At 62.1% G+C, this 11,777-nt stretch overlaps 4 protein-coding genes across 4 annotated transcripts in view; 2 read left to right on the top strand and 2 right to left on the bottom strand.

Annotated features, from left to right (window-relative positions):
• MNEG_6367 (Chlorophyll a-b binding protein 8, chloroplastic) overlaps positions 1-1,653 on the top strand; it is a gene marked incomplete at both ends in the record, with an annotated part of 3,705 nt that extends 2,052 nt beyond the window's left edge. The window contains 4 exons of the mRNA XM_014045161.1: positions 233-309; positions 570-751; positions 972-1,157; positions 1,579-1,653. Coding sequence (XP_013900615.1) covers positions 233-309; positions 570-751; positions 972-1,157; positions 1,579-1,653 — 520 coding nt within the window. The remainder of the gene's footprint in view (positions 1-232; positions 310-569; positions 752-971; positions 1,158-1,578) is intronic.
• An 839-nt stretch (positions 1,654-2,492) lies between these two features.
• MNEG_6366 (Uridine diphosphate glucose pyrophosphatase) lies at positions 2,493-3,459 on the bottom strand (the record flags this gene model as incomplete). Its single annotated transcript, XM_014045160.1, has 3 exons — positions 2,493-2,923; positions 3,151-3,256; positions 3,388-3,459. The coding sequence occupies 3 exons, from the start codon at positions 3,457-3,459 to the stop codon at positions 2,493-2,495; spliced, it is 609 nt and encodes a 202-aa protein (XP_013900614.1).
• A 2,947-nt stretch (positions 3,460-6,406) lies between these two features.
• On the top strand, positions 6,407-6,798 carry MNEG_6365 (hypothetical protein; the record flags this gene model as incomplete). Its single annotated transcript, XM_014045159.1, has 2 exons — positions 6,407-6,520; positions 6,640-6,798. The coding sequence occupies 2 exons, from the start codon at positions 6,407-6,409 to the stop codon at positions 6,796-6,798; spliced, it is 273 nt and encodes a 90-aa protein (XP_013900613.1).
• A 2,598-nt stretch (positions 6,799-9,396) lies between these two features.
• Positions 9,397-11,240, bottom strand: MNEG_6364 (aurora kinase, other; the record flags this gene model as incomplete). The annotated part of the gene is made up of 5 exons (XM_014045158.1): positions 9,397-9,558; positions 10,035-10,160; positions 10,455-10,523; positions 10,835-10,902; positions 11,186-11,240. The coding sequence occupies 5 exons, from the start codon at positions 11,238-11,240 to the stop codon at positions 9,397-9,399; spliced, it is 480 nt and encodes a 159-aa protein (XP_013900612.1).
• Positions 11,241-11,777: the final 537 nt, after the last annotated feature.

Below are 11,777 nucleotides of genomic sequence, written 5' to 3'. Positions count from 1 at the left end.
GGCCGCTCTACACAGAGCGGCCGAGCCAGGCCAGCCGGTGGTGCTCAGCACACGAGGCGGCTGCCGCAGGGTGGTATAGAAAAGAGTGCGCTGTCCAGTGGCGGACGGTCGCACATTTTTAAGCAACAGCCTGTTGCGTACAGCTGCCTGCGCAGCACCCTGCCCTCGCGGGCTGACAGGGAGCGCGCTGCGCTGGCTTGATCATCATGCTCCGCGATGCCGTGCGGCGCAGGTGGGCGATGCTGGGCGCTGCGGGCATCATCGGCCCGGAGATCCTGGGCCACTACGGCCTCATCCCCGAGGCCACCCGTGAGTGACGTCACCACGCCCGCGCACCGGCCCCGCTGCTGCCAGCGTTCCTGCTGCCCCTGCTGCTTCTTCTGCCGCCGCACCAGAACTTTTTATCAGAAATGTTGTTAGCATCTCTGCACTGTGCATTCAGACGATGCAGTGCAGCGTACGCTTCGCAGCTGCGACTGCATTACGGACGGCGGCCCTGGCCTCGTTGCTGCCCAGCGCAACCCCTGCCAACCAACCCGCGACCCTCTCGCTCCCACTCGACACACCAGGGGTCGACTGGTGGCGCACCGGCGTGATCCCGCCGGCGGGCACCTACGACAACTACTGGACCGACCCCTACACCCTCTTTGCTATTGAGGTGGTGCTGATCCAGTTTGCGGAGCTGAAGCGCCTGCAGGACTTCCGCTACCCCGGCTCCCAGGGCAAGCAGTACTTCCTCGGCATCGAGAAGGTGGGGGGTCACAGGGGTCTGTGGGGGCGGCCTTGATGGATCTCCACACAATTTTGCAAGGGTCGTGCGCCCGCCCGCGCGGGGAGACGCTGTGCAGATCAGAATTGCAGGCGCTGCCCAGGAGGCAGTGAGCGCACTGGTAGGCGCGCGTGCACACGAACACACACCCACACACCCACACACGCACACTTGCACCATCGTCCGCCCCCCTGCACCCCAGGTGTTTGAGGGCAGCGGCAACCCGGCCTACCCCGGCGGCCCCTGGTTCAACATGTTCAACCTGGGCAAGACCGAGGCCGAGCTCAACACCCTGAAGCTCAAGGAGATCAAGAACGGCCGCCTGGCCATGCTCGCGGTGTTCGGCTTCGGCGCGCAGGCCATCGCCACCCAGAAGGGCCCCTACCAGGTGCGTGTGTGTGTCTGGGGGGGGGGGATGCATCTTGAGTGTGAACGTGTTGGCATGGCAGGTTTGTGGGAGGGAGGGCGAGCGTGCGGGTGTGCGTGAGAGAGAGAGTGTGTGTGTGTGGGCGATTTCGTCCCATCATTGGGCGCATGCCCAATGTGAGGGCGTAATTGCTTGCCATGCGGGGCGTTGGGTGCACCCCGGATTGGTTCTCTGCCACCATGACTAAAATGCTCGGACCAACTGCGCAGTGCACGCTATGCGTGATAGCGCGTGTAAGCTTGGGCCTGCGCTCCGCACTCCGCCAAAATGTCGACGAGCTTGGCGCACCACACCAGCTGTCCCCCGGCTGTTCCAGTATCTGTCATGCTCACCCACAAAATCACTCTCATGCTCCCCAACCACCCGCCCCTTCAACTTCCAGAACCTCCTGGACCACCTGGCCGACCCCACCGGCAACAACATCCTCACCAACTTCGCCAAGGTCCTCAGCCTCTGATCTGATCAGCAAACAACAACCGCCGCCAACAGCCATGGCTGCGGCCGCAGCCCACAACGGCAGCCGCAAGCCCACTCCGCAGGGCGCGCGCTCGAGGGCCTTGTCGCGGCTCGCCCCTGTGCACGGCGCGCCGCCCCGCGTTTCTTTCTTGCTCAGCGCCGCTTTTTGAGTCGCCTGCACATGATATGAGTGGCGCTTTACCTTGAGTGTGTGGCGCGTGCGCCCGCCCGCGCCCCTCTGCTGGAGAGCCGCGGAGGCAGGCGCCACGGCGGCGAGTTTGCGCCTCCGGCGCCGAGTGCCTGGCGCACGGCGCTAGTGCTGGACGCCGCGCAACGTAGCGTGTAGGATGAGCGGGGACGCCTGGCGGCCCGCGCAGCCCTGGGCTGTGGCCATGTCGCAACCCATGTAAAGCCGGTCCCCTCCCTGTTTCAAGTCTTGTATTCCAGGGGAGAGTGAACCCGCCTGGGCAGCTGTAGATTGTGCGCGTTGGTCAGGCAGCAAGCGGCGCATCTCGGCTGAGGCCCTTGACAGGTGAGGCTGACAGTCACTGCAAACATTGACCACATGTGAATGTGGATAGGTATCAACCAATCAACCAGAATCAGTTACTGCAGCATGTAGCTGTCAAAAGAACAGAAAAAAGTCAACATAGTCCAGTTGGATTGCAGTCCTGCCCGACGCACAGGTGCACGCCATACCCAAAAAAAGTCAAAATGTTGGAAAACCTGAGTTTTGAGGCGAACAGGAAGAGTGTGCTTCATGTCTGATCGCGCGTCGCCGGACGCACACCATTGCACACCAGCAAGGCGCGACGAACACGCGGGACCCACCCCTTGTGCTCAAGACGGCAATACCGATCTGAGCTCCAGCGGCCCCGTCTCCGCCCCCGCGGCGCGCCCGGCCACCTCCCCCGACCGCAGCGCGTGGAGCGCCCACGTGATGCCGAACATGAGCCCGGGGGACTTGGGCAGCGCCGCATCCAGCACAAACGCGAGCGCCGAATCAAAGGGCAGCGCCAGCACCTCGATCGCCTCGCCGTGGCCCTTGAGGCCGCCGCCCTCGCCCACGCGGCCGGCCTCGTCGACCGCCGCGTAGTATATGTGGTGCTCCGCGCCCGTCGTGCCGCTGCTCGAGACCGCCGACGTCACGTGGCGCAGCTGCGAGGCGGCTACCCGGTAGCCGCACTCCTCCTCGATCTCCTCTGACGTGATTTCTTCGAGGGACTTGCCGCCCTTGTCGACCAGCCCCGCGCACAGCTCAAACGTAAAGCCTGTCGGGGTCGACGGATCGAGCAGCGGCACGAAGGCGGGGGCGCAGATCAGAGCTCTCCTGAAGAGATGCGGGGGGCAGGCTTGCGGGGGGCGGGGCGGCAGCGCCGAGGGCGCTTCCTGATGCGGCTCTCAAGCGATGCAAGGCCGCTGTGCCTGGGGCTGTAGGCGGCGTGCTGCTGACGAGGCACGGGGCCGGGGTGTGGCGACAGGGCGGGGCCCCCCGCACCCGAGTCCTTGGGCGGCTGCGGATGCCCCTTCTCGGCCGCTTCGCGGCACTTGGCCGCGTAGACTGCGGGCCGGAACTGGCGGACTATGACGAATGCGTCCTTGTCCTGGCGAAAATGAATGTGAGATGGGTTGGCGTTGTGGATGTGATGGGTGGTGTGAGAAGGGTGTCACAGGAGGCACGGGTGAGGAGGAGAGCGCGCGGCCAGGCTGCTCTGTTGGATCTGATCTGACCTACCCCATAGGCAAGGGTGTGGTGATGAGGAGACAGCCTTGTGCAGGCTGCCAGGGTGCTGCCAATCCACTCCATGCTTCGTCAGGCGACCATCACGCGGCAAGGTGAAGACAAGCGCAGCACTCAAGAATGACAGGGCGGAGGGCAGCAGCAGCAGCCACAGCCGTGGCAAGAGCCGCGCTCGACGCCCCCAGTCACTGCCAACAGCACAGGCAACAGCAGCCAGCGAATCAGCAGCAGCAGCAGCAGCAGCAGCAGCAGCAGCAGCAGCAGCAGCAGCAGCAGCAGCAGCAGCAGCAGCAGCAGCAGCAACCGCCCACGGACCCTGTTTGCCTGCCAACAGGGCTCGCGCCGCAGACAGACGGGGCCAGCTGCCCAGCAGCTACCCAGTGCCCCCTTGAGACCCACCCGATGGTACAGCACGACCCCCACCGACGCGTGCGCCTTGACTATATCCCACCGCCGCTCCTTCCCTGCGTGCGCGGCGGCGGCGGAGGGCCGGCCTTGGACCCAGGCTGCTGTGCGGCGCCGGGCCGGCGCTGCCGCGCGTCTGGCTATGCCCGCCGCTGCACACGCCCAGCCCTCGGCGCCCGCAGCGCAAGGGTGCAAGGCGCCACAAATCACGGTTGCGCCACAAAGCACGTTCGTTCCAGATGCCGCCTGCAGCAAGGGCTGGTTTTTGAGCCTCACCATCCAGCTCATAAAGGATTGATGCAGGGCGCACGAATTGGGAGGTGGTCTCCAGTGGAACCTCCCTGAATCCCCCCAGGCGCGAAAGTACGCTGCTGATTGGGGCGCCTGATCGGGGTGAAAGGGTGCCCGGCAGAGGTGAGGGGTTGGCTGTGCGTACCGTATGCATGCACCCGATTGCATGTGTTTGGGGCGGCGCCCCGCCCCCTACAGCCACGGCGGCGAGCCGCTTGCTGCGCTGCTGATGCGCATACCATACACTGCAAGAAGCTTGTGTTTGCGGCCGAAGCCATGCGGACGCCTGCCAGCGAGGGGCATGCAGCATGTGGGCACGGCGGTGTCACAGGATGAGCAGCACTCACCGCTAAGCGAAACCAGGCCGTGCGGGTAGTGTGCCATGGCCCTTGGCCTCACACCTAGCCTTCGCGACTGTAGCGTTTGCTGGAGGACACTTTTTGTGCAACGCACCCCTAGTCTGCCAGCTGCGTGCATGGGCTTGTGATGACGCCGTGTTCAGACAGGGGATCGCGAGAAGCCTGAGTAACTAGCGGCTACAAACAACTAAGATTTCGCAATTGACCAATGTGCGGTGCAACCTGACGTGCTCGCTTTCAGATCATTCTTTTGGAGCACATGTCATTGTGTTTTGGGGGACCCAGCACCGAAGTAGGAATAGCAGGTGAAGGGTGTCTCAGGCGTCATCACCGCCGTCCGATCGCTTCACAATGGGTGCAAAAAACGCGCATTGACCGGCACGGTCAGCCGAAGGCTTGCTTGTGCGCTGAGATGCACCTTGGCCCAGGGGTGGCTGTTCAGCACACATGGTGTGGGACCTTGGAGGCTGTCATACCAGATGTGGTGACGATTCGCTTACATGCTATGCTCCTGTCCAGCCAGTGCGCAGCCAACAATGAGACCGCTGTCGCAGAACCTTTGCCCGCTCTCGCCATCGCCCATCGACAACAAGGCTTTTCGGCAAAACCGCTCCCACAGCAGCCCCGATTGATATCATCGACAGTGACCAAGCTTCCGTGCCGCTGGGTTCTGTGTATGCTGTGGCAGCGGCTCACACAACGGATGACCCTAGGACTGGCTGTGGAGCGCCACCGCAGACTTCTGGCACCAGCAGCGAGCTCAGCAGGTGGCCGCACCACGCTGCTTGCGAGTGTCTGGCATGCAGCATGCGCTGAGGGCCCCGTCGCTGCCGTCGCTGCTGTCGACACCCCCATCATCATCGCAGTTGCCGGCATCGGCGGTGGCACCCCCGGCGCTCGCATTATTCGATGCAGTGAGTCACTGCCGACACTGCCCGCGCTGCTGCTCAAGTTTCACATCGCACCGCAGGTCGTGGTGGCAAAACTGGTGCTGCGCTGGCTGTTGTTCCCGGTTACAACTAGCAAGGGCTTGGCGATAGCCGTGACAAAGCATGCTGCCCGTTGTGCTTCCTGCGCAAGCGCAGCAGCGCGCAGCTCCGGCTGCGCAACTCTTGCGCTCTAGGGGCATACACGCACACACGCACGCACGCACGCACGCACACGTCACGCACATCACACACACACGCACGCACGCGCGCACGTCATGCATGTATGTGCACGCCTTCATGCATGTGCAGGTAAACAGGGCTGGCCGCATGACACAGCACAAGCAGCCCTGTCACATTGCACGACTTTCCTCCTTGGCGCCGCTCTGGCACCAAGGTGTACTCCTGCACAAGTTTCGACATCTCATAAACCTCCAGCGTGGATCGACGACCAGCACGACTTGCAAGCACTCTCCGGAACGCGTGAAAATGGTTGAAACAGGGCCCGCTGCGAACTGGGTGCAGGCCTCGCCGCCCCCCAACACCCCCATAAATTGCCCGGCCCCTGGCATGGCAGCCCCGCGTGCCTCATCACGCATTGTGACCTTCACAAATAGGCTGTTGCATGTCGTGTAAGTGAACGTGCCGATAGCCGGCGCTGCGGCATGCGCAACTGAATGGAGGCGGCACATGGCCCTAACATCTCCCATTCAAGCTGTCACGCACACCAGATTGATGTCGATTTTCTTGTACTATGATCCTGAAAATAGACGCTCGGGGTGCCTGCCTTCCTGTGTAGACAAGCATTGCCATCACATTTACGACATCTCGAAGACCGTGCTGATCGGCCTCCCACGCAACCGCAAACAACGCAATAAAAATTGCGACAGATCCTGATCTACACGATCATTGACCAGGCCTGAGTGTCCCGTGGGCAGCAACCCGTCAGCCTGCAGGCACCTGAGTTCTTCCCCATACAAATCCACGCTTTGCTACCACATCCACACCTCAGAGTCACATCCCACTGACAAAATGGCTCTCGCTCAGAAGGCTGCCTGCGCCCGTGTGGCCAGCAAGAGGGCCATCGCGCCCGCTCGCGCGGCCGTGCGCCCTCTGGTGGTGCGCGCCTCCGCTCAGAGCAACAAGGTGCGTCAGATAGTAGGCTGTTGCATCCGGCTGAGACAGACGTGCTTTCACGGAGCACGCCGGGGCACTGCAGACGATCTGTTTCGAGGCCTGACAATCCATCCATTGGCTCTGCGCAGGCTGCGGTGGCCAGCTTTGCTGCGAGTGCCTCCGTCCTGGCGCTGGCGGTGCCTCAGGCCGCGCAGGCCGCTCAGGAGGCCTTCATGATGGCCGAGGTGATTGCGCGGGCCACCGAACGCACTTCGATTGGCGATAACCAGACGATTATCATTGCATAATTCCACGACCCGGATTCGGCGGCAGCAGCTGCGGCGCCGGCGCCACAGGCGCTGCTCGCTGCCACTGCCATCCTGTAGTAGCACAGCCCAGCCGCCCGCTTCTGCTTTGCCAGCCCAGCATCTTGTTCTGGGCTGTCGTCAGCAGGTTGTCGACACGGATTGCTGCTGGTTCCACCCAGCGGATCTACTGGCAGTGGGATGTGTTTTGACATGGAGCTCCGCTTGGACAAGAGGACCTCACCCACACCCTCCCCACTCCATTGACACACAGGGCGAGCCCGCCATCGTGCAGATCGGGTGGGCAGCCACCGCTGTCATGTTCTCCTTCTCCCTGTCCCTTGTTGTCTGGGGCCGCTCCGGCATGTAAAGCCCCACACTGCCCAGCATTTTGAGAGCAGAGGCATAGCAGCGGCGGCACCCATGGCAGCAGCTTCTCTGGCGCATGCGTGCATGGCCGCAGGGCGTGGCGGTCGGGCGGCTGGCAGCAGCGGCCTTGGGCGGGAAAGCGCAGCACAGCAGCCGAGCGACTGCTGGCACGGTCAGTAGGGGTTGATGTGGCCTGGCACAGTGCGCCCATTTGACGCATTGACACGCCCACCGGCACCCGTTCCCCGAGCCAACGACCTGACATTTGACACGAGGGAACCGCATTTGCATTTTTACACGCTAGCGCGCTAGTGTAATGCAGACGTGGCATAATCCAGCTCTGTTCTGGGCAACGTGCAAGGCACAAACAGCCTTGATCAATGCAGCCGCATTGACATTGGTGCAGTATCAGGGGTCACGAGTTTTGCCCTGCGAGTGGTGAACCAGAGTAAATGCCTGCGTGAGAGGTGTGGGGAATGGCCTAGAGGGCATCGAGAGCAGGACGGACGTCGACGTGCAATAACGACAACAGGCGCGGTCGGCTGCACAAAGGGCGGGGTGGCACACAAGGGGGCACACACCACAACAGGGCTCAGAATGAGTAGGAGGTGAAAGTCTCGTCACGGTGAATAGGAAAGGTGTATCCTCACAGCCCTGAGCAATAGATCTCGTACTATGTGGCGCAGGGACGCTTGAGTCGGGGCAGCATGCACGGAGGACAGCATGCACCGGGGACATCACACGGCCCTGCTCACGTTTGAACTTCTGGGCGTCTGTTGGTAGATGACCCTGACCTTCACAGGTTGGCGGGGCCACCGGTGGGGCCTGCAACAGCAGCAGAGTCGAGGGTGCAAGCATCCGGGCCCGCGTAAGTGAAACATGCGGCGACATTGTCATTCACCCAGCTAGGAAGGGAAGGCAGGAATGCAGAGAAACCTGTTGTTAGAGAATGAGGGGCCGTGGATTGAGCCGTCACCCAATGAATTGGGGCGCGCCTCACCCATTTTGCCGTCCCGCAGCTGCTTTGCCTGGCATGGACGAGAGGGCGCGTCATGGCACACGCCACATGCGCTGACGCCCTCTGCTTTTTAGCCAGGGCTGGTGGCCTGCACTGGGCAGACAACAACGCAAGCACCCTTTGTCATACAAAAGCCCTACTCACACGGATGGTGATGGCAGCCAGGGGCGGCGGCGGGTCGCTGCAGCGGCGGCTCGCCGGCGGCAAGCCGTCGCAACCTGCAACGACTGTTCAAGCGTCTGCGCGGATACATCAAGAGTTCGGGGCCCTCTGGATGCCGATAGCCACGCCAAGAGTGGGCAGGCGATGCAGGGATACGAGTTGAGGGCGATCTGGCCGCGTGATCACTGAGACCGACACCCTAGTGGGTTCGTCCATCATCAGGGTGCATAGTGTGACGTGTGATAGTGCTTTACCGCTGAAAAGCGGTGCTCAGCCGCCTGGCGGCTGAGGCCTGCCAGATCTCAGCAGCAAGGACGCCATTCTGACACAGCTCGGGTCGCCCAAGCGTTGAGGTAGAAATAAACGTCAATAAACTGCAACGGACTTGGGCCGGTCTTGAACTCGGGCGAGCGGTCTGGTGATCGTGCACCTGCCGCCGCTGCATTACTACCGTACCGGCAGCTGGATCACTGCTGCACATGCGCAAAGCCAGGAACATTAAATGAAGTGGGTTTCGGCAGTCAAATGTGCCTCGAAATGCTGTTGGTTACCCGTTTTGCTACTCGCAATGGAGTCTTGACTGGGCGCGCTCATGCACTGGGGTCAGGTGAAATTAAAATTGAGGCGGCTGCTTGCCTCGAATGTGAACGCGCCTTGCTGGAATGTATTGACGGCGCCGTGTGTCACATCAACATCACAATAAGAATCAAGTATAAAAACGGCACCATGGATGTCGTAGCTGCCCGAGTCACTTCAGGCCAGTTGCCTGTCCTGACGGTGTCGACTCAAATTCAACCAGTGCCGCCCCTTTCAATCGGCGCACGCGCAAGAACACTGCTGCCGTCCCTTTGAAGAGTGGCGCCCCTGCCCTTGCCTGTCCCCTTGAAGCGTGGTGCCCCTGCCCTTGCCCTTCAATCCCGACCCATTGCGTAAAGGAAGTTCAAGAGTCCTGGCAGCCACAATTGTCCCAGCCTCTCGCTGAACGCCCGCGACTGCCAAACGCAGCGCAAATGCACGCCACCCGCGATGGGCCTTGTTGCAACCAGCTCCCCTTAACGGCTGCCGCCTGCCCTGTGGGAGCCCGTGTTGAGGTTGCGCGAGCTCACCGCGCGGCCCGCCGCCGCCCTGGCCGCGCGGCCCGCCGCGGCGGCACCGTCGCTGTTGCCGCTGCTGCCGTCCCCGGAGCCGCCGATGTTGCGCTGGGAATTGCGCCTCTGCGCGTGGGTATGAGGCAAATGGGCGGGTGTGGGGGCGTGAGAGCGCTGTGGGCGGGCGCCGCGTGCGTGCGTGCACGAGGGGCACGGTGTCGCTCTTCTTTCCCCCGCCCTCAAAGCGCGGCGGCAGCGGAGGTACGCTGCTTTGCTTTGGTTGGGGGCATTGCTGACACTCGACGCATTACTGGGGCGTGGAGGGCACGCCGCACACCGCCTCAGGTCGCATGCAAGCAGGACACCAGCCGGCGGGAGGGGTCGCGTTTGCGCGCCAACGCCACAGGGCTGCTTGCAGAGCATGCACTTGCCGGCAAGGTGCGTGGCCGTTATCAAGGCTTCTGATGTTGCTGCTTTTGGTGCTGTCAGTGCTGGTGCTGCGAATGCTGTGCGCGCATGGTGACCCGAGAGCGCCTGGATGGCTCCAGAAGCGGGCGACCGAGGGATCCTGCAACAATTCTGATCTGAATCCTAGGACGCACCTGGTGCAGCGTAATCCAGGGGTGCTGCAGCAGCTCCGCCACAGTGGGCCTGTCCGCGGGGTTGCGCTGCAGCGCCCAGTCCACAAAGTCGCGCTGCTCCTCGCTCATCTTTGAGGGGTACTGCACCTGCCGTTTCGAATTCCACAATCACGCGATCACAACAAGGGTTGAGTGATAAGGGAGGTCGTATCGGAAAAGCTTTCATTATGTCAAGGGTGAGCAAAATCTGAGCTGGGTGTGGCGTTAGTGGGGACCGTGGGGCGTGCCTTCGGCGTGAGGGATAGCTAGGTGGCTGCCGGCACACCCATGCGCAGGCATTGCACATTATCAACTATCTATATCAGTAGTGCACGCCAACTCATCATAAGTAACAATCTATATCAGTATTGCAAGAGGCGGACAACAAATCAATTGGCTTACTTTGCCAGCCTGGATGCGGGCGGTGATGTCAGCGGTCTTCTCAGCGATGAAGGGCGGGAAGCCCACGGTCTGCGGTCACGTGCGGCGCATGGACTCCATTGGACGGCGATGCGGGTCGAATGCCGCAGTGACCGAGCCCCCGAGATCAGGGGCAACAGCTGCTGGCTGGCGGTGGAACCAAGGCTGCGCAATCACAGTCGCACGCGCCGAGCTGCAGATGCGACTATGTGATGCCAGAATATACAAACAGTACTTGAGAGCAGTCGGCCGAGCAGGGCTGACCCGGCTGCGGGTTAATGGACCGCGCCAGTGCCTTGACAGATTGTATCTTCCGCCCAACAGCTGGCAAACCCCGCCCTCCCAGGCCCCCATGAGCCCACCAGCTCAAACGCGAGGCAGCCGACGGCCCACGTGTCTACGCTGCTTGTGTAGTGCAGGCGCTTGATCTCTGGAAGTCGAGAGGACGGCGGCGCGTCGGCGCCGGCGGGCAGGTAGGCGCGCATGAGCGAGCGGGATCAATGGCGGCTTTGCGTGCTTGCTTTTGGTCAGATGAAGCTGCATGAGAAGCACACAAGTCCCAGAGGACCGTTTGTAGGGGGGCCTGTGAAATCATCCGGCATCATGCATATGATACACACGCACACGGCGCAAGCAGTGGCCAGGCTGCAGGCGCGCGGTGGGGCTGCAGGAAAGGAGGGGGCAGGCGCTTGAGCAGTGGGATGTGTGCCCACCCTTGTTCTCCTGGGGGTCGTCCTTGAGGGGGCAGTTGAGTACCTCCGGGGCCATGTAGTGCTGCGGTGATCAGGAGTGAACAGGAGCAAAAAGGGTCAAGGAGCAGGTGCGTAGTGTGGAGGTGAATTTTCCGGTGGGTGGGCGGGCTGGTGGGTGCTCAACGATGAGGACAGGTGATTGCAGCACGAAAGTCTTCACACTTGGTGCTGGCGTTTTGGGGACGGCGCCCGCAGCAAGAACGGGTGTGTGCCAAAGGGAAGGTGGCACATGGGGCGGGATCGGCTCTCAGCTATGGCCGCTACGATAAGAATGCTCACCAGGGTCCCTGCCGGGGCACCGCAAGAGAGACAGCCATGGGCATGGTGGAGTGGAAGAGGAGTTTGAGAGCAGGTGTATGGGTGAGTGGTTCTCAACGCTGACGGTCAGCGGCGCACCATCTGTTACGAAAAAAGCGAATCACCCCACCACTCAATACAACAACCCTGTACACACACCGAAACACGTCCCCTCGTTCGTACACACAAGCCCCACGCCCGCATTCTTATCCCAGTGACACATCGCCCCCGCCCCCATCGCCCCCCAACACCCGCT

The sequence above is a fragment of the Monoraphidium neglectum genome (genome assembly GCF_000611645.1).
Source record: "Monoraphidium neglectum strain SAG 48.87 unplaced genomic scaffold scaffold01026, whole genome shotgun sequence".
Classification (NCBI taxonomy): Eukaryota; Viridiplantae; Chlorophyta; class Chlorophyceae; order Sphaeropleales; family Selenastraceae; genus Monoraphidium; species Monoraphidium neglectum.
This window is presented reverse-complemented; position numbering and strand designations above follow the sequence as displayed.